We start from the raw sequence: 23,310 nt of genomic DNA on the forward strand, positions 1-23,310 counted from the left end.
CAACAATTCATTACACTTACAACAATACAAAAAAAACCCACAACAATTCTCAAATCCACAACTATATATATATATATATATATATATGTATATATATATATATATATATATATATATATATATATATATATATATATATGTATATATATATATATATATATATATATATATATATATATATATATATATATATATATATATATTATGTATGTATATATATATATATATATATATATATGTATGTATATATATATGTATGTATATATATATGTATGTATATATATATGTATGTATATATATATGTATGTATATATATATATATATATGTATATATATATATATATATACATATATATATATATGTATATATATATATATATATACATATATATATATATATATATATATATATATACATATACATATATATATATATATATATATATATATACATATATATATATATATATATATATATATATATATATATATATATATATATATATATACATATATATATATATATATATATATATATATATATATATATATATATATACATATATATATATATATATATATATATATATATATATAATATATATATATATATATATATATATAATATATATATATATATATATATATATATATATATATATATATATATATATATATATATATATATATATATATATATATATATATATATATATATATATACATATATATATATATATATATATATATATATATATATATATATATATATATACACAGTGCATTTAGAAAGTATTCAGACCCCTTCACTTTTTTCACATTTTGTTATGTTGCAGCCTTATGATGAAATCGTTTAAATTCATTTTTTCCCTCATAAATCTAGACTCAATACCCCCATAATGACAAAGAGAAAACAGCATTTTAGAAAGTTTTGCAAATTTATTAAAAAGAAAAAACTGAAATATCACTTTGACATAAGCATTCATACCTTTTGCTATGACCCTTGAAATTTAGCTCAGGTGCCTCCCATTTCTCTTGATCATCTTTGAGATGTTTCTACAACTTGATTGGAGTCCACCTGTGGTAAATTCAATTGATTGGACATGATTTGGAAAGGCACACCCCTGTCTATATAAGGTCTCACAGCTGACAATGCATATCAGAGCAAAAACCAAGCCATGAGGTCGAAGGAACTGCCTGCAGAGCTCAGAGACAGGATTGTGTCGAGGCACAGATCTGGGGAAGCCTACAAAAAAAAATCTCTGCTGCATTGAAGGTTCCCAAGAGCACAGTGGCCTCCATAATTCTTAAATGGAAGACGTTTGGAACAACCAGGACTCTTCCTAGAGCTGGCCGCCCGGCCAAACTGAGCATTTGGGGGAGAAGGGACTTGGTAAGAGAGGTGACTAAGAACCCGATGGTCACCCTGGCTGAGCTCCAGAGATCATGTGTGGAGATGGGAGAAACTTCCAGACGGACAACCATCACTGCAACACTCCACCGATTTGGGCTTTTTGGCAGAGTGGCCAGACGGAAGCCTCTCCTCAGTGAAAGACACTTGAAAGCCCGCTTCGAGTTTGTAAAAAAGCACCTAAAGGACTCTCAGACTGTGAGAAACAAGATTCTGTTGGCTTTCATGTGTAAGGCTTTCATGTAAGGGCAACCACCATTCAGGTCCCTTAGAATAGTTATTTCATGGCAGACCATTGTCTTAGACCTTTTCCCTTATTTCGGGTTATTATGTCGTAATGCATTGGGGAAAGTAATGATAGGTCCTCCACTCATAAGGGATAATTTGTCAGTCAATGCACCAGGCTCAAAGGCACACCATCCAAGCACCAGGTAAAAGTTCCTTTGAGAGAATTTGTGGGGGCAGGATAACTTTTCAAACCCACCACTCCGGGCCTGTCTCTTATGCACTCACCACGTGCTGCAAGATTGCTACAGTCTGGGCCTGTCTCTTGTGCACTCACCACGTGTCTGCAAGATTGCTCTACTCTGGGCCTGTCTCTTTGTCGACTCTTGGCCTGTCTCTCTCTGCTGGGTTCACTGAGCACTTGTGCTCCTCTCTTGGGGCCTGTATTGTTGACCTAGCACGTGTGCTCCTCTCTTGGGGCCTGGATTGTTGACCTAGCACGTGTGCATGACCTTGCTTGCCCAAGTCCGAGCTGACGATCAACCTTTACCTGCCTGTCCGTGCTGGGATCGCCATTACCCGCTCGGTGGCTACACCGGAACGGGGTCGTCGCGAGGAGAGGCATCCGGAGCATCATAGCCTTTGTGCTAGCAGGTTTACAACATTTGTTCGTCCCCCTCCACTCCCCCATGAAAGTCTGCTGTGCCCATGTGGTGTTTTTCGTAGTGATCGTAATAAGGCGTAGAATAAGCTAAGTTTCTTCTTCTTGTCCGTTTTTCTTGCCTATTGAAATAACTACATTGTGAATATTTGTAAATAAATCAAATCGCAAAACGTTTCCTTTCTATCTGTCCGTGAATGTCTTTTCTTCCATTGGTCCGCCATTGCTCGCACCCAGGTTAACAATCGGCCATAACAAAATTAGCATTACTCCTGCGGAAACCAACGGTTTTCGCTCGGCCATCTAAATTTCCATCTAGGAACAAAGGAAAGGGGTATACTACCGGAGGGTACGGTGCGGTCCACGATTGTGACCGTCACGTGGTACAGGTAAGCTATCGCATGACGGACCGATTGGCGTTCGTAGTTGCTGGTTTGCAACCTGCCTAAGTACGAAGTTATTCGTGCGCAGCAGCCGCAAGTCCGGTAAGTTTGGGAGGGAACGGAGGCTAACTCCCTCGTAGTAAACCCGAACCCCGGGTCGTAACAATACATCTACACACACACAAATGAAGAAATAGTCAAACCTGTCCTAGCGACCACCTTTACAGAAAGACCACCTGTCCATAGCGGTCATTTAAATTTCCCCCGCAGAGAAAACGTGTGTTAAATAACCTGAACAGAACAATCACCTGTCAAACACAACCAGCGACCACCAAATTTGCTTCTCTTCGTAAACTCAAACCTGTTAACAACCGTCATTGATTATATTGTAAGTCAGTAAATTCGGTCACCTGTCCAAGCATAGAACAGTTTCCAAACCCAGGATATCGTGCGATGGCACAGTGTGAAAAATTGAGGGCCGGGCCCAAATTTGTAAGAGCACCAACACGTGGGACGATGGGTAAATTGGTTGCATAGAACCACTGTAGGGGGGGTGTAATGGTAAAAGAGAAATGAGTTTTTGGAAATGCTAGGTTAGAGTAGGGATGCTTCCCCTTGGTACCACTGTGTGTGTTTGTCGCCGCTGTGATAACAGGGTTGATTAATTGCTTTTGCGCAGACTTGTGTTCCAAATTGTTTAGTAGGGGTAAGCACATTCCTCCCCCCCCCCCCCCCCCATCGGCCTAGCCTGACCAAGGAGCCTAGTGGTGCCACGCCACCTCAATAATTTGGCACTGTGTGTGTTTTGGTGTTTCCCCGGGAGATAGGTGTAGTTAGGGGGGATTAATGAACCGGAGGAATGGTTTAGTTTCAGTGGTTTATGGGCTGAGATCGAATAGGGTTAGGTTAAAGAGACTGAAGAGGGGGTAGAGGTAGTTAGCGGGATTAAGGGGGCATAGTTAGGATTAGGTTAGGACCACAACCGGCCGCCTGATCCGCTGCCCCCACGTTCCTGCCCCCATGACGAGTACGAGACCACCTTGAGGCTGGCCAGCATCATCTGCCGGTATAGTTTGCCAGTCTGCCATGTCAGGTTTTTGCAATGCCTTTACCTGTTTCGGTACGCGTCATCCAAAGACTTTAATAATGGTACATGCTGCTCCCTTGCTTGATGCTCAGTATTTAAAAGCGTAGACCACAGACAAGCAACGCTGAGAAGACAATGACAAACCACCCAGTATAACTGGTGAGAAAAGCACCAACATTGTTGTGACGTCACTGATACTTCGAGCGTCACTTCCCCATCGGAATCTGTCCAAAACATTTTGTGACATCCTACAAACAGACAGAGGTGAATATATAACCTCTGTCCACCTTTGGCACTCGATAAAGGTCACAAAGGCAGGTTTGCTTTCTGTATTATATACATTTGGTTACTTGTGCTTCAATATCGTTGCTGTACTGCAGAAAAATGGTGGCCAAGGTGGCGGCTGAAAACCTGTACAGAAAGACCACATGTCAATAAAGGCCACTTTTTCTGTCTCCCGTGAGCGGTCGTTCTACTTAGGTTTGACTGTGTATGCAGTGCCTATGGAAAGTCTACACCCCCTTTCAAAATTTTCACCTTTTCTTGCCTTATAGCCTACAATTAAAATGTATTAAATCAGCCCTTTTCCACCTTTATTTACACATCATAACTGACAACTTCCAAGTGAAAAACAAATTCTACAAACAGAAAATTAATTAAAAATACAAGACTAGAATATTGTTACATTTGTGGGGGTAGGTGATGACATACCATAGTGGAGATAGGACTGTGTAGGGTAGCATGGACCACGTGCGAGTAGGACGCCAATCTCGATGTATGTAAGTAGAAAAACTGAGCTTAAGGTTGTCTATGTGTTCTTCACAGGTGGAGTGAAGACATGCTAATTAGCTTTAGGGTTTAAGATGAATCTCCCCAGTATGTGATTGCCTCCTGTGATTTCCCATATGTTCTTACAATTATAATAAGCCTGCCATAAAAACCCACGTCATTAACCAACAACAACAACAACAACTACCGGCATACATGCCAACAGAAACCCGAACATTCCCGATCGGGCTAAACCCCGCCCCACCATCGCCGACAGTACCCGGACATTACGATCTACAAGTAAACCCCGCCTCCAAGGAATCATAATAGACAATTAACCCAGCCCCACCAACCGACTATGGAAAAAGGCCCCGCCCAGTCGAGGCTGAGAATCGGTGGGCGGTCAAGAGGGCCGTGAGGCCCCACCCCGAAGTGCATGATTGGTTGGGGTGACGTCATCGAGAACGGAGACAGAAGAGTCCGTCTTTCTCCCTCATGCTGGCATTCGTACCGGGCGGTCGCTTTTGTCTTGGTCTCTCAGGTAGCTGGCTCGGTGCGTTGGTGCTGAGAGAGAGCGGTTTGGATAATGTTTATTTGGAGGAAGAAGAATCGCACTCGCTCTCTCTCAGGCTGGGCTTTGTTCTCGGTTGTTCCTTTTTGTGCTGGCGGTTCCTGGCTCATGTGCGAGCGTGAGGAGAACTTTGCGGAGCTCGTGTGGATTTTTGCGATTGCGAGGAGGAGGTGTTAGTGGCGGTTTGTGGGTCCACGATGTATTTCCTTGGATGGCAGAGGGACCCGAGGGAGGACTGCCCTCAAAAAGGGCCTCACGTTTGTGGCGCCAAGTAGCGGCAATCTTGTGCACTTCCCGCCTGTGGGGCTTTGAGCTTCGAGGACCAGCAAGCTCCTAAAAGCTTTGTTGAGCAATCTGAGTGCCAGCCGGCTTAAAACGAAACAATTTATTTTGTTTTTATCTTTGCCCTTGTCTGTTTTGTGTGTCTGAGTGGAGACGTCTCACCATAGGAAATATTCAATTTGCCTCACCGTTCATTTTTATTCTTTGCTTTATTTCATTAATCAATTTGTGTTGCATTTTCAATTGTGTGTCGTGTTTCTTTGTTCTGTGGGTTTCGGGAATAAACCTGTGTGGTACCGTCTGAGGTCAGCACCTTGGTTCCTTCATCCGCGCACAACGGCACCGCCATTATTCAGATTTTGCCTCGGAGTTAAACCCGTTACAGCCATTCGTCATCCAGCAGTGTTAACCATTCGGGCTGACAGGACAATATATTGGTTGGATAAGTTTTAAATATAAATATAATTGTAAATTTGCTCAGGTGCAACCAATCACCTTCAAAATCACACATGACGTTAATTGGTCTCCACCTGTGTTAAATTGTCGTGATTCTGATTATTCCTGAATAAAATTGCTTGTTTGTTCCTGTAGGTGTCCTCTGCTGGGTAGTGCATTTCTCAGCAAAGACTCAACCATGAGCACCAAAGAGTTTTCATAAGACTTCTGGGATGAAGTTGTGGAAAGGTGCAGATCAGGGGATGGGTATAAAAATATTTCATAGACATTGAATATCCCTTGGAGCATAGTCAACACAGCAATTAAGAAGTGGAAGGTGCATGGTACTACCAAGACCCTGCCTAGATCAGGCCATCCCTCCAAACTGAATGACCAAGCAAGGAGAGACTGATCAGAGAGGCCAATAGCAACTTTGAAAGAGCTACAGGTCTTTATGGCAAAGACTGGTCACTGTGTGCATGTGACAACAATATCCCAAGCACTCCACAAGTCTGGTCTGTATGGTAGGGTGGCAAGAAGGAAGCCATTACTCAAAGAAATCCCACCTGGAGTCCCGTTTGAGGTCTGCAAAAAAACACTCTGGAGATTCTGAAGCCATGTGGCAAAAAGTTTTGTGGTCTGAAGAAGAAACCAAGATGGAACTTTTTAGCCTAAATTCAAAATGTTACGTTTGGCGCAAACCCAACACAGCACATCGCCCAAAGAACACTATCTCGACTGTGAAGCATGATGGTGGCAGCATCATGCTATGGGGTTGCTTTTCAGTGGCAGGGATTGGGAGACTTATAAGGATAGAGGGAACAATGAATGGAGTCAAATACAGGCAAATCCTTGTGGAGAATCTGCTTCAAAGTGTAAAAGACCTTGGACTGCGGCAAAGATTTACTTTCCAAATAGGAAAATGACCCCAAGCATACAGCCAAAGCAATACTGGAATGGCTTCAGAACAAGAATGTGAAAGGCCTTGAGTGGCCCAGACAAAGCCCAGCCTTGAATCCCATTGATTTGAAACACCGTGGAAAGACTTGAAGATTGTTGTTGACCGACGCTCCCCATCCAACTTGACAGAGCTTGAGCAAATCTGCAAGGAAGGAATGGGAGAAACTCCCCAAATCCAGATGTGCAATGCCGATACAGACATACCCAAGAAGACTCAAAGCTGTAATCGCTGCCAAAGTATTGACTCAGGTGGTTGAATACTTGTGTAAATTAGATATTTCTGTATTTCATTTTAAATTATTATGTAAAAATTTCAAGAAAAAAATTCACTTTGACATTGTGGGGTATTTTGTGTAGATCATTAACCAAAAAAATCTCAATTTCATCTATTTTAAATTTAGGCTGTAACACAACAAAATGTGAAATGTCAAGAGGTGTGAATACTTTCTGATTGTATTTTATAAACATGATGAATAATATTAAACAGCATATGCACATAAACTGTACGCATGTTTTTGCTTCATGTATCTACATCGGGTTATTTTTTTATTATTTTTGGCACTGAACGCGGTGTATAATGGTGTGTATAATGCGTGTACGTATTAAGTACACGCATTATACACCGCCCAAATATAGGGATGTGTTTACTGCTGCAAAAATTTCCAGACTTTTTTTCCCTTTGCCCTTTATCATATTGAACTGAAGCTTGGTAGTGGCCATGTATTGCAAAGCATTTCTCTCTCTTGTGTAAACATGTTTGTCATGCACGTAAAATTAAGACCGCACATGCGGAATATTTATAACAACCAGAAAAACGAGGTGTGCACACCATTTCCAGGTTGATGCCAATCCTGGTCAATGTTGCGTTTTCATGTTGGTGATTAAATATGTGCATACATCTCAATGTTAAACACATTTTAAACTCGTATTAAGTACACGTATATTTTGTAATGAGTAATTTTCATCTTGCAACCTGTTAATAAACTAAAAACATACAATACGTCACACCTCATGCAATATTATAATTTACCTCTGTAAGGTACGTGTCCCATTACCTTTGGTAAAATGGCCAATGAAAATTCCTCATTCATTTCAATGTGAGGTGACTGTAAAATGGCTGAGCTACAAATGCAATCAGCACCAAAGCATGACGCATAATTGAGGGTTGGGGGTAGGAGAATAAATTGTTGTTGGTTGACTTGCACATTTCGATCGGTGTGGTAAATAAGAAAGTTATTGGGTTACATACCAGCAAAATTGGTGCCTTGTTTTATGTGCACGCCGTTAGGAAGTTCTACGTGCACCGTCAAAAATCCAGGTGTATTTGTGCACGTGCGCACCCATAATTTCGAAACCTGCCATGCAACAACAGAGAGAAACGTTGCACATCTCATAAAAATGATAAACCTTCATGCAAATGTTGCAGCCTGTGTTACTTTGACCGTTTCTTCTTTGCAGTCCAACGGACATTTCCAGTATGGAGGAGAGAGCCAACAAGACCAGCTGAACCATCTGGAAGGAGAGAAAGAGTCACTGATCTTGCAGGTTAGCCACGTAAAGCATCTCGGTGTTCTTTATTTCATGGCACATTTTCCAGTTTGCTCGATCCTCGCGGCACACAAACCCAAATTTTACCGTGTCAATGTGTATTATATTTTCATCACCCACTAGTCATTTGAATAAAGAGTAAAATCACTATTATTCCACCATTATGAGCAAATTATAATTAACGTTTTAAAATTAACTTATTAAACTTATTATTAATAATTATTAATTAATATATTAAACTATTAATTAAACCATTCATTATTATTAATTAATGATTATTAAACTTATTATTAATTAATTATTGCTTTATGAGCAAATTATAATTAACTTATTAAACTTATTATTAATAATTATTAATTAATATATTAAACTATTAATTAAACTATTAATTATTATTAATTAATAATTATTAAACTTATTATTAATTGTTAATTAATAAATTATTGCTTTATGAGCTAATTATAATCAACGTTTTAAAATTTACTGATTAATCTTATTATTAATAATTATTAATTAATATATTAAACTATTAATTAAAGTATTAATTATTATTAAGTAATAATTATTAAACTTATTATGAATTATTAATTAATTAATTATTGCTTTATGAGCAAATTATAATTAACGTTTTAAAATTAACTTATTAAACTTATTATTAATAATTATTAATTAATATATTAAACTATTAATTAAACGATTAATTATTATTAATAATTATTAAACTAATTATTAATTAATTAATTGTTGCTTTATGAGCAAATTGTAATTAACGTTTTGCATTTAAAATCATTTCAACACCTCAAGTTGTTTACGGAATATTTCAAACAATTATAAAATTAATTTTACGTTTTATATAACAACAACACAACATGCATTTTAAAGGCCATTTTGCCTATGAGAGCGGGGGTTAGCCTTGCGGTCCCCATGACAATCTTCTCCATTTTGCCCTATTTTCTGCATCTCTCCTTGTTAGCCCCCTTGCCCGCATTTCTTCTTCCACCATCTTTAGCCAAGTCTTTCTCGGTCTTCCCCGTCCTCAACTTCCTTCTACATTCATTTCCATCACTCTTCTCAACCAGTCACTTTCATCCTTCCTCAACACATGACCAAACCATCTCAACCTGTTCCTCTTCACAGCATCAATCACAGGCTCTATTCCCATCATCTTTCGCAATTCACCATTTGTCTTCCTCTCTCTCAACGATACTCCGCACATCCGTCGAACCATTCGCATTTCCACCCTTTCCAATCTTCGTTGCTGCTCTACGTTCATTACCCATGTCTCGCTCCCATAAATCATAACACTTCTCACACATGCAGCATACACCTTTCCCTTCAGCTTCAACGACACTCCCCTCATCATCAGCACGCCACTCAGTTCCCGAAACTTCTTCCATGCACATCTCACTCTAGCAACCGTTGCCGAGTCTGATCCACCTTCTCCATTCAGCATGTCTCCGAGGTAGCAAAATGTTTTCACACCTTCCAGCTTCGCGCCGTCTCCAAGATCCAACTCAACATTTCCTCCATCTGCAGCTCCCTCTGTGCACACCTTACATTTGAATGTAGCTGCCACACTGGTTAATGACCCTCTCAGACCACTACATTTTTGATGAACCCACTCAGCGCACATTGTACATTGAATGGAGTTCACTCCGACACCCTTCCTACACACAGCACAGGGCCACTTCCCAGTTCTTTCCACCTCACCACATGCTTTACCACTTGCCATCACCTTCGTCTTTCCGATATTCACCTTCAGACCTTTTGTCTCCATACATTCCTTCCACTTGTTCATCTTTTCCTTCAGTCCATCTATACTTTCCGCAATCAACACCAGATGATCTGCATACAACAACTCCCACGGTAAACCCTCCTTTACGTTCTGAGCCAGCACCTCCATCACAGCTACAAATAGTAGTGGACTTAGTACCGACCCCTGATGCACTCCCACCTTCACCTCAAACTCACCACTGTTCCCGTCCTTCATCCTTACAGCTGTGCACGCTCTTTTGTACTTTGCCATCACTACTCTGATCAACCATTCCTCCATTCCTAACTTCCTCAATGCCCATGTCAATACTTTGCGTGGAACCCTATCGAATGCTTTCTCCAGATGAACAAACCCAAGAAACAACTTCTTCCTCTTCTCCATGTACTTCTCCTGCAACTGCCTCACAATGAAAACCGTCTGTCATTCCTCTTCCTGGCATAAATCCAAATTGCATTTCGTCGATCTTCACTTTCTTCCTTATCCTCCTCTCCAACACCCTTTCCAATACCTTCATTCCCTGCTCCAATAACTTTATCGCTCGGTGCGAGCCACACTCCAGAGGGTCAGCTTTCCCGTTGTATAAAGGGACGAGGGTACTCAGTTACCAATCCACTGGAATGCGGCCTTCTTTCACCACCAGATTACAGATCTCTGTCATTCTCTTCACACCTCAACTTCCTGCTGCCTTCAAAATATCTCCCACAACTCCCGTCGGCCCTCCCACTTTTTTTTTCTTTTTTTCTTTTTTTGTATACTGAATCGAGGCTCGTGAAAGAGCTAACACTTATTTCACAAACAAATCAACCAGACAAACAAAATATATAAAAAGAGGGAGCGGAAGACAAGATGGGGAGAGAAGGGGAAGCACACAAACACAACATTTGAGAGCAGGGAGAAGTGTGGGAGGGAGAGGGCTTGGGGGGAGGAGGTGTGGGAAGGGGGGGGGGGGGGGGGAGGTATAAAACACAAGGGGACCAAGGACCTCCAGGACAGAAGTTGGTATTTAAAAAAAAAAAAAAGTGTAGGATTTTGGGTGAAATTAGCGGGGGTAGAAAAGATCAAGGTTTTGGATGGGGGAAGATAAGAGATGGTGGTGAACAGCTGTTTTAAAGACCTGGAGGGTGGAGTGGGATTGAAGAGAGTGAGGGAGTTTGTTTCCGAGGCGGGAGAAAAGAGGAATGAAGGAGTGAAGGTGAGCAGAAAGTCTTGATTTTGGCAGTTTAACCATAAGAGGGTTGCAGGCAGATCTTTTCTACCCTTCATTGCTTTTATCGCTTCCTCAACTTCCTTCTCAGTTATCTTCTCTGCCGGTCCTAAAACTGGGTTACTCTCTATGTTGCCATTCCATTCATTCTCTGTATTCAACAGCATTTCCATAAAGCTTTTCCATCTTCCTTTAATTCCATCTGGGTCAACAACGATTTGTCCCACTTCATCCTTCAAGCAACTCTCCCCCATCACATCACACCTCTCTTTCGCTATCTGCTTTGCAATCCTGAATACTGCTTTCTGACCCTCTTCCGAATCCAAGCGTTCTCCGAACATTTTCCTACATGCCTCCTGCACCTTTGCTACCTCTTTCTTTGCAGCCTTCCTGGCTGCCTTATAACTTTCATGCTCTGCTGCTCTACTCCCGTGCCCTTCGCCTTCTGCCACTCCTTGAACTTCTTCCTATTCTCGTCAATCCTCTTTCCAACTTCATCATCCCACCACCATGTTTCCGAGTGCCTCGGTGGTCCTTTTGTCCATCCACATACCTCACCAACGGCTCCCAACAGACTAGCTTTCATTGACATCCAACCACTTTCAAGCTCAACCACATCATCCTCGACCCTACTCAGCCTCTCTTTTAATGCCTCCCTTACTGTCACCTCTTTCAACCTCCACACCTTCATTCTCAGTTGGTACTTCACCCGCCGAGCTCTCCTCACACCTTTCACCCTTGTGTCGCAGACAACCAAGTGGTGCTGTGAAACAGCCTCCTCCCCCGGGATCACCTTTGTGTCCCAGAGGTGCCCCCTAACTCGCCTACGCACCATCAGGTAGTCAACGGTTGTCGTCAACCCACCTGACGTGTATGTAACAAGCTTATTATCCTCTTTCTGGAACTGAGTATTACAAATCAACAAATCAGCTCCATCAGCAAACTCCAAAATCCTTTCACCTTCTCCATTTCTCACACCATATCCGTAACCCCCATGAACTCTGTCAAAACCATCCATACTCCTTCCCACATGTCCATTTAGGTTTCCTCCTACCACAACAACTTCCTCATCTTTCACGTTTTCCATCAGCTTCTCTATCGCACACCAGAACTTGTCCTTCTCTTCATCGCTTCGACCAACCTGCGGAGCATATCGGGATGATGTTCACCAAGAGCTTTCCAATCATCATTTTCACCATCATCAACCTATCACTCACTCTAGTCACACTCACCACACTGTCTACAAACTCCTCAGAAAACAGGACACCAACACCATTCACGCCCTCCAGGCACCCTTGCCACATAAACTTGTATTTCTGTCCCTGCCTACCCTTCACCATTCTCACACCACCTCCCTTCCATCTCGTCTCTTGCACACAACATATGTCCACTCTTCTTCTGACCAATACTTCCACCACTTCTCCTGATCTCCCTGTCATTGTCCCCACATTCCATGTCCCAAACCTCAGAAACCGATCTCCACTTCGGGCTGTACCCTGCCCATATGTAGTTGTAATTGTCATGGTTCTCTTTTTGAGGCAATGTTTTTATGGCCGGATGCCCTTCCTGACGCCAACCCTCTTAGTCGTCTCTTACGACACGCAGGGATACGGTGTACCTATTCTAATCCAGGGTACACTCTGGGAAACGTTTAAAACATGGAAATTGTGGGGGAGGGGGGTGGGGGGGGGAGGGGGAGGGCGGCGTCAGCATCACGGCTGCGGTTTAAACATATTTAAATAATATTTAAACAAAACCATGAAAAACAATCTGGGAAAAGTCTCTAAGTGAGAACGTGGATTTGAGAAAGCAGGAGCAGAGGTGTAGGAAAAACGAGATATAGGGGGCGGGGCACAAGTCGAGACGAGGAGGAGAGCGAACAAGCACGTGTCCGGGAGGAGAGAAGGAATTAATATAGAATTTTTTTTTGTTTGTTTATTTCTTTATTCTGTTTTCAAAACGCTGGAGAAAGGGGTAAGATGTTCGTGAGAGGTAGGGGGGAGAAAAGAAAATCAAAGAAACAAGCAAATACTATGAAGGAAAGAACCCATATTCACAAAACACTGACAGGGGGGGAGCCCGGAGAGACCAGGCCGCACGAGGCGCGAACAAAAAAACGACTAATTACACACAAAATTTGCAACAACTACAAAACCAAAACCAAATAGAAACACACAATAACACATACACAACAAAATACCCAGCGGAAATTTGACAAAGACACGAACGGGAGAACACTCAAACTTTGATGCCGTGGAGAGATCGAAGCAAGCGTCATCGCTCGAGGGACCGGAAGTCGCTTACGTTTTATGATGAAAGAAAATCCTCCTTACCACTCAGCATATAAAGAAGATTATAAACTTAATCTTTTTCAATGCACTTCACTCAAATATGTCATTAAAGATCACAGGGCAGTCAAATAATTTCCATAACTGCTCCCTGAAGCAATCCAGTGAGAAATTGAAGGCCTGAAATTTCATTTGGTACTCGTGAGAAACTTGCTCCTGTTTTGAGGCATTAATGTCTGACTCTATGCTGGAAAGAGATACCTGAACTTCCTGATCCAGGCTCTTTAGACATGATGTCCTGTTGTTCTTGATAAGTGTCAATGTTGAGAAGCTTGCTTCACAAAGGTATGGTGTTGAAAAAGGTACCAATACAATCAATGGTACAGTCAGGTGGTTGAATGCTCTTTTTCTTTTTTTTTCAAATGAAGCCAAAATGCATTCAGAGACACCTCACTGAACTTCAGTTTGAGAGTGCGAGCTCCTGAGGTGGATAAATTCCTCTCACACCTTCAGGGAGAGTTCTGTGACTGATGCCTCTGCAGATAAAGCGAAAGGATCACGAACCCAGTCATACTGCTCCATGTTGGTAAACTTGAAGTCATGTTGAAACTTGTGATGAAGCATGGCCAGATGTTCTGCTACCACATTCAGCAGTTTTTTCAGGATGTCCGTTTGAACATGTCCAGTGAGCAATGTCGTATTTCCTCTCTCCACCTCTGAAGATTTGATTTGAACCCGTTTAGCTTGTCCGTACATGTAAACATGTTCTCACCGCAACCTTGCATTCTTCAATTCAATCAGTTCATGTGTTCAGTGGCCTGAAATTAACAAAACACTGTGATGTTCTTTATTTTCCTCGAATTACAAAAGTAGCGCGCGGCACATAAGGGACTTGGTTACGGCCCACCAGTTGCGAAGCATTGACGTAGCAGTGTAGCATCCGGAGGGGAAAGGGGAAATGGGGGAGGTGACAGTTGAAACATTCCAATCTTGCTTTTGAAATGATCAGAAATGTATATTTTGGGGTGCTTGCATATTCATCCTTTTTTTGAAATGCCCAAATGTTTGATGTGAATTCATTTTGATTGTAGTTTCCACTCACTTTTCTTCGGTGTAGTTTGAGAGGTCAGATTGTGCACAGCTTGAAGTGATTTTTTACCCTCTCCTGAGGAGAGGGTATTGCATTTGAGTCCGTTTGCTTGTTATTTGGCAAAAAAAAATATATATATTTTTTTTTGCAAGTATGTTCAGCACTCCGGTTTGTGTGTTGGTTTGTCCGCTTACTTATACTTGCCTACAGGTCACAATTTTAAACTGATCTTCACGAAACTTCACCAAATGGTAGAATTCGTGGTCCAACAAAATCGTATATATCTTTGAGGTCAAAAGGTCAAAAGGTCAACATAGGCCAAAGGTCAAACACTTTTTTCCAAATTTCTAAAATCCTCAATTTTCATCCGATTAACTTGAAATTTGAATCGGATTTACATATTGGCTAACTGAATTCAACCACCAGCTATTTTTGAGATCAGCATGGGCCAAAAGGTCAACATAGGCCAAAGGTCACCCACTTTTCTCAAATATCTAAAATCCTCAATTTTCATCCCATCGATTTGAAATTTAAATGATATTTTCAAATCAGCGAGCTGAATTCATCCACCAACTATTTTTGAGATCAGCATAGTCCAAAAGGTCAACATAGGCCAAAGGTCAACTACTTTTTTCAAATTTCTAAAATCATCAATTTTCATCCGATTGACTTGAAATTTAAATGATATTTTCAATTTGGCGAACTGAATTCAACCAGCAACTATTTTTGAGACCAGTGTAGGCCAAAATGTTAACATAGGCCAAAGGTCAACCACTTTTTTTTTCGAATTTCGAAATCTTCAATTTTCATCTCATTGACTTGAAATTTGAATAGGATTTTCATCGCAGCTAACTGAATTCAACCACCAACTATTTTTGAGATCACCATAGGCCAAAAGGTCAACACAGGCCAAAGGTCAACAACCACTTATAATTTCTAAAATCCTCTATTTTCTTCCAACTGACTTGGAATTTGAATAGGATTTTCATATCGGCCAACTGAATTCAACCACCAACTATTTTTGAGGTCCAAAGGATGCTCTACTGAGTGCCATTCTACTTTGTTCTGTTTTGCCAAGTGTATGAGTGATTTTTCATTTGTTAGTTGCCGGAAAAAATTCCAGCAAGTATGTTGGTTGGTTGGTTTGTCTGTCTGTCTGTTTGTTTGTGCGCAGTACTATGTCTACATCATTGCACATAGCATCGCCATACTTTACACACATATTTGCCTTGCCCTGGAATAGACTGTGCCCAATTTTTAACTCTCTAGGCCCAAGGTCAAACAAAACGTGAAATCAGGGGGGTCCAGTTTTCATTTAAAATATGTTTCAAACCACTATAACTCTAAAAGTACAAGAGATATGCATACACTTACTGTTGCTGACATATAGGAAGTCACATACGACATTTCATTTGGCACCATGACCTTTGACCTTGAGTGACCTTGAAAGGTCAAACTCAGGGTCAAAAATTGTTTGTTTTTTTACTAATAACTCTGTCAAACATTATCCGATTCCGTTCTAACCAACACCCCTGAAAAAGGTACATTCCGGAAAGTACTCGGTCTCTGACCGATTTCTAGTCTGTTTGTCCGTTTGTTTGTTTGTCCGCACAGAATAAATATGATTTTCTTTGCAACCGTTGGTTTGATTGACAGGAAATTTTCACCATAGGTGTAACTCCACCTGTATAATTTTTAAATTATAATAAGACGTCATGCATCACGTGGTATGGTTGCCATCTTGGAAAAACCGAAAAACTTTGCACCTCTATATCTCCGAAAGCGCTACATTGAAAAAATTGAGACATGGCTCATTGTAAAGAACTCTCCATGGAATGAACTATGTTAATGATGGTGCCTCCATTATGACGTCATAATTCGACAAGTACAAAACTTCATCCGATCAAGATGAAATTTCTTGAGCATCATCTAGGGATAAATTGGTGGAGAAAAACAATAACGACGATGTCATTGGTCACTTGTTTCGGCCGCCATATTTGTTTTAACAGAAAAGCCTAAAAAAACCCACTGAAAACACGTCCTGGTGTGGGTCTGCAATCTCTGATTGCTCTTTCTTGTTATTAATTGCAATGGTAAATTAGCATTTTTATAGAATGTTATTGGAAATTACTTGTGTTTTTTAAGTACCAGCAGGAGACATGACAAAATAATTTCGCTGAATGATTGAAACACATGCACATTATGCACATTTGGACCAAAAACGTACCCAGTCTGAATGTTGCTATATCCAGTCAATGGCAAAATTGCAAATGGTGAAACTACAAGTGGGGAATCCATGAATGTTACAGATGGAAACCCTTACTTCATTTCCTCGTTTTACTTTACACTCAATATCTCTATATTTTCATTCCCAACAGCATCATTCATCATTCCAATCACAAATTAATACTATACTATTAATATATCAAAATAAAATGTAAAATCACATTTGTATTGAAATATTAGCAAACCAGCAAACCATCGTCATCTGTTTGCTTCTGCATTCGAGAGCAAGATCCTTGTCGATCGCATTTCAAAATCGTAATTGTGTTGATGAATTTCTGAAACCTCCTACCTACCTTACAACACCCGCTGGGACCCCAAAACATTCCACAGAAGGTTATTAGCTTTCCTTTTAGTAAAATGTGCAACTGTAATGGTTACTAAACACTGTCCCCTTGTCATATGACCAGATCCTCAGCTCTGATTGGTGAATGTTTGTGAGGGACATACATACATACATACATACATACATACATACATACATACATACATACATACATACATACACCGGACGGACAGACAAATGCTTTTCCAGATGGCATTGCCCAATGACTACGCTGTAGAAAAGAACAGCAGAAGAAGGGGAAAATTCCAACAATAGGGTGGAGGGAGAAGATAGACAGAGATGGACAAACAAGGATGGAAACAACCGACATCTAACTTTGAGAGGAAGATTTTAGAGATGTTGCTTTGGCATCAGATGGAGAACTATTTATATTTTAAATACATTGAAACAAATTATCACAGTTAGCATGGATTTACAAAAGGGAGGTCATATTGAACAAATTTAGTGTTCTATGAAGCAAATTCTCACTGTATGGGCAAGGAAAGCACATGGATGTAGTATATCTGGACTTTCAAAAGCTTTTGATAAGGTACAACATAGAAGGCTGTCTGCTCGGGTTAGGGCTTATGGAATGGCTAAAAATGTAGCTAACTGGATAAAAAAAACTGGCTTACTGATTGGAAGGAAAGAGTGGCTGTGATTTGTATTTTTTCTGATAATTATTGATTATATAATATTTATAATTGTGTGTGTGTGTGTGTGTGTGTGTGTGTGTGTGTGTGTGTGTGTGTGTGTGTGTGTGTGTGTGTGTGACAAAAAATTCCACTTTGACATTCGTATTATGTGTATATCAGTAAAAAAAATAAACCTCTCAATTTAATCTATTTTTATATCAATTTTATAGAACAGTCCACCCTGGAGAGGCAACATCCATGCACACCTGTTCTGGCCTTGTTGGCTCTCATTTCGAGATCAGACCCCATTACTGTATTTAGTACCAGGAGCAAGTGCCACACCGGGTATTACTGCCTGCATTACTACCAACAGGAAATGTCTGCCACACATTAACCTGTCTGTGGTACACAAAACAGTTCTGGGAACAGCCATGAACAATTTACACTTTTAAAAAGGCCCTTCTGGCTGTTGCAGTTGCACAGGCTCATCCTATTAGGCATAGGCTCGGTAGTGCTACAGTCTCCTACATCTCCATAGGATTGTACTGCAGCCAGTACTGGGAAGATAACTTTTTCTCAATTTTATAGACCAGTCCACCCTGGAGAGGGAACATCCAATGATTTGTGCTTTGGGCTTGTTTGTTGTGATCCGCATGGAGCAGCTATCATTGCCTGTACATCAACAATAGCCTCTGTCCTTCCTGGGTCTACACTATCATATTCTAATTCACGAGTACTAATTGATCAACATGACGTCGAAATATTTTGCCCGATTCATTTACAACATGATATGATGCAGGCCCAGTTTGCTTTGAAATATTAAAATTAGAAGCATATTTAAATTAAATATTAAAATAAACTGCGGTACAACCTAAAAGAAGCACCTGTTGTTTATTTTCATGTTAGAATACAGTAATATCACAGTGCACATTTCGAGTGATGCAGTGTTCGAACATTTGAGAAAGTAAGTGTTTGAATGCCGATGAGATGTGTTCTGTTGACAGAAAATAGTGATGTTAAATATACATAGCAATGACAAAGATACAACTGTAGCTATTTTTTATTTTTTATTTCACTTAAAAAAATATCGCCTATTGTTTTATTTCATCGATTGTTGTAACATTGGCAATTGCCATTGGAAGTCCATGTACATCTATTGTATTTTTGATGGAGATGGCCCCTAATATTATTTAATCCCCATCAAATGAATGGCACGCACATTGATGCCTCCCCCTGCTTGCGAGACACCATGATAGTTTATTCCTGGGCCAAGATACAAACTCAGCGTCGACGGCTCAGAGGTACCTCTATGCCATCCTGCCAGCCCTGTGTGCCTCGTATACATCATAATAGGATGGTTGGATGTTATCGATAGCTATTGTTGAGAGAAGTGTCTACATGTGCTCCAAATGCCTGCTTTTGAATGCATTTCAATCCATATATGCCTTTTAATCACAAGACAAGCATTTTTTGCTCAAAAAGGTTGCTTTGTTCTCTTTTTAATTCGGTCTTACTGTCTGCCTCGTTGTTAAAAAAAATAGTCACTCCATCTGACAGAGTTGATGCATTTTGACAACATATGTGAACCAAGCTTCACACACATGTTATTTGCCTTTAGGTAAGCGTGCTGAATGATCAGGTTGAGGCACAGGAGGAAAAGATTCGTGATCTTGAAGGAACACTCGAAGAACAGCAAGGAAAGGTAGTCAAAACAGAAGGATTGCTTCAGCAGGTTTGTTCCTATTGATGTGATACAATTTTGGGAAAACTTATTGGAAGATGACATAATGGGACATGAACAACATTAACAGATGTTTTTGCTTAAATATTTTGGATACAGCATAGAGTTTTTCAAACAATTATGCCATGAACTCTTGGTCTAATTTGTTGATACAGTAGAATCTCTTTTATCCACACATCCAAATAACGGAAGAAGCATTATCTGGCAAAAATTATGGAGAAAAAAAAAGAACATTCAAATGGCAGATTTTTCCTGCAGTAATTTGCACTATAATTTTGCACTCTCAGAGGTTGTTGGTGGTGTTTTTAGCAGTCACTTGTGCCCCTCCAGACTCGTATGCTAAAATCTGGAGAAAATTAAATGTTTTATTAGGCTTTTTGAGTGGTTTGTTGGAAGGCTTTATCATCGAACAAAGCCAATCCTAGACTGGGTTTTGTGGCCGTCAGTACAAAATGATATAGAATCACAAGTTGCTCTCCAAAAAGCCAAGCATATTTGAAGTTCTCCCACTTCAAAGCGGAGAATGAATGAATGAATGATCGTTTTAAGGCCATTTTCCCCACTAGAGCGGGGGTTAGCCTTGCGGGCCCCATGACAATCATGGTTCCCTTTTTGAGGCAATGTTTTTATGGCCGGATGCCCTTCCTGACGCCAACCCTTAGTCGCCTCTTACGATGCGCAGGGAAATGGTGTACCTATTCTAAACCGGGGTACACACCGGGTTATAATATTTATAACTTCAAAGCGGAGAGATCATAGTAAATACGTGGTCATATATATATATATATATATATATATATATATATATATATATATATATATATATACACATGGGGCAGTCAATAAGTAACCTTAAAATATTTTTCTCAACTTGTTTATTGCATGTACGTGTGTAACAAATGTGTCATTTTTGTCCCCCGTCGCACCACGGAGCGAAAGGGGGACTATGGTTTTCCCCTCCGTCCGTGTGTGCGTGCGTGCGTGCGTCCATGCGTGCATGCGTAAGCGAAGGACCGAATTCTAATTTGGTGTGTGGGTTCAACACAAGTCAAAATCCAAGATGGCCGCCGCCATGTATGTCTGACGCCACGTATGTCTGAACCTTGTGAGCGGAATATCTTGAAAAATAAGCGAAGTACCAACTTCTAATCTGGTGTGTGGGTGTATCTATGCATAAGGGAGAACGCTATTGAAAATTGGGTCGCCACGTCAAAATCCAAGATGGCCACCTTGTGTCTTCCACTTTGTCAACTCACATCACTTCAATGACGGGGGACCTAGGCGGAACGCTTGTTCAACATAATCTCCATTGCATTCAATGCATTTTTTTCCACCGCTTTACTCAGGCCTGTATTCCTCGAGAAAAAAAATATTTGGCTGCTTGTGTAGCCATTCGCATACCACCTCTTGGACCTCTACATCGGATCGGAAAGTGATTCCACCAAGCACCCTTTTAAGTGGCCCAAATATGTGGTAATCCGAAGGGGCGAGGTCTGGCGAGTAGGGTGGATGAGGAATACACTCAAAATGCAGGTCCTTGATTGTTGCAGCTGTAGCACGGGCAGTATGGGGCCGAGCATAGTCATGCTACAGTAAAACACTGGTAGTGAGTAGTCAACGACGTTTTGATCTGATTGCTGGTTTCAGATGATTTTTAAGGAGGTCGCAGTATGATGCACTGGTGACTGTGGTCTCTCTGGCATGTAATGCTCTACAAGTGGGCCTCGGCTATCCCAAAAGAGCGCCAGCATCACTTTTCCAGCGGGCGGCTGTGTGCGGAATTTTTTGGGCTTCGGTGAAGTTGAAACCGCCACTCTTTGCTTGCCCTCTGTTTCTGGCTGAAAGTAGTGGACCCAGCTTTGATCCCCAGTCACTATGCGCTGTCGCTTTCTGTTTCTGGGGCGCCCCACATCTGGCAAATAAAATACATTTACTTCTTCATCCAGGTGTATGAATCAAATTGGCACCCGTTTATATGAATTTTGTTTGATACAGGTAGCGATTGTTTTGTTTGATACCGGTTTGATACGGATCCATGTAGCGATTGTTATTGATACGGTTCCCAGCAGAGTGTTGCTATGTATGTCCAGACACTACGACATCATCTTCATCTTTCACTGGCAATGTATTTCACTCCCAAAAAGTGACTTTGTGGTTTTGAACTCCAACCCTACATTGTACCTTCATCCGATAACTACCTTTGGAAATGTAATCATTGATTTACTTGGTTGCAAAAACCGTTGGCATGGTTACGTATTACATTTGAACACGCGTGAAAATGATTGGGAAAGAGAGGGGAGACAGGGTTGGGGGGAGAGGGGAGACAGGGGAGGGATTGGGGTGGTTGGGGGAGGTGGAGGGGATTGGGGGAGAGAGGGGAGTGGTGGGAGAAAGAGGAGGGAGTAGTGGAAGGAGTGGGGAAGAAACAGGAGAGTGGGGGAGGGAATAGATAGGAGAGGGGGATCCTATGCCAGCTCTTCCCATCACTTGGGACAGGTACTCTTCCTCATAGCACATACTATGATATTCATTCAAAATTGCTCGCATGTTAACATGAGGTAACAGACATAGAAAGTGCTTTGGTGAAAAAACAGATGAATGAACTAAGTAGACAGGAATGCAATACTCCAAATATGAAAGCAAGATTTTTCCAAACTACCAAACCAAACAGCATCAAAAATAATTCTTCCCATCCGAGGTAATGTTGCACTATTTTTTAGGTTTTATTCCCGGAAATAACCTCAAAGAGCAGGTCCTGGTATCCCGTGGTCCGTCTGTCCATTAGTCGCCTATCACCCACTCTCTCTGCAGGCAGGGGGCACATATCATCCTCTCTCCTCGTGACTAGGGTGCCCAGCATCCGCACACATCATGTGTACTCTCTGCATGCAGGGTATGCCCATCATCCGCTCTCTCCCCACACCGTGACACGCCCCTATCCCTCCCGTTGTTCCTCTTCTCTGAATACAGGGAGCACACATCATTCATTTTCCCTGCAAGCAGGGTATGCGCATCATCATTTCTCTCCACACACCTAGTGGCACCCGTCGTATCATCAGAAGGATAGAAATAAAGTGTCATACTTGTTAATTACAAATAATCTGAACTACAAAAGTTTCTTCAACAAGATTTAGAAATACAACTACATAGTATATCCCACCATATCTGTGGGCTCAGTTTGGAGATTGGGAATGGTTGGAGGGGAGTGGGGAGGCGAGGCATTGATCAGGGTCATAACGTTTTTTTTCTTTATACAAATTCTTCCTGTTTCTGTTTATTAAAATAGCCTGTAAGATTGTAGAAGTGGGGGCAAAGATATTTGATTGAGGCCTGAGCCATTTTGCTTTCATCAAATAGTAAGCCTTCAGCTATCTCTGCCATTGGAATTCATTTTTCTTTTAAAAGTATGATTTGCAGACATGATTTGCATGCAATTTTGTTATCACTTTGCAGGCATTATGCATGATTACATACAAAAGTCTCGTCAATTTATATCAAAGTTCTGAAAAATCTGATACGAGCATGTCACTCACTTTGCCTAAAGTAAGGTCAACTTAGGTTTACATCAGATTTTACTCTGAGCATGTTGACCTTGCTTGGTGCTAAGTGGCATGCTGATATCACCTTTTGTGCACTATT

General features: G+C 40.8%; 2 protein-coding genes across 27 annotated transcripts in view; both read left to right on the forward strand.

Moving 5' to 3' along the window:
- Positions 1-23,310, forward strand: part of LOC137428074 (protein mono-ADP-ribosyltransferase PARP12) — a 1,016,466-nt gene that overhangs the window by 367,098 nt on the left and 626,058 nt on the right. The window lies entirely within an intron of this gene.
- The window catches only part of PPFIBP1 (PPFIB scaffold protein 1), a gene marked incomplete in the record, with an annotated part of 228,414 nt that overhangs the window by 73,609 nt on the left and 131,495 nt on the right, over positions 1-23,310 (forward strand). For all 26 annotated transcript variants that reach the window (XM_078776731.1, XM_078776720.1, XM_078776734.1 and 23 more), the window contains 2 exon segments: positions 8,242-8,328; positions 19,549-19,662. In XM_078776731.1, coding sequence (XP_078632857.1) covers positions 8,242-8,328; positions 19,549-19,662 — 201 coding nt within the window.

Source organism: Myxine glutinosa, chromosome 1 (genome assembly GCF_964187855.1).
Source record: "Myxine glutinosa chromosome 1, kmMyxGlut1.1, whole genome shotgun sequence".
NCBI lineage: Eukaryota > Metazoa > Chordata > Myxini > Myxiniformes > Myxinidae > Myxine > Myxine glutinosa.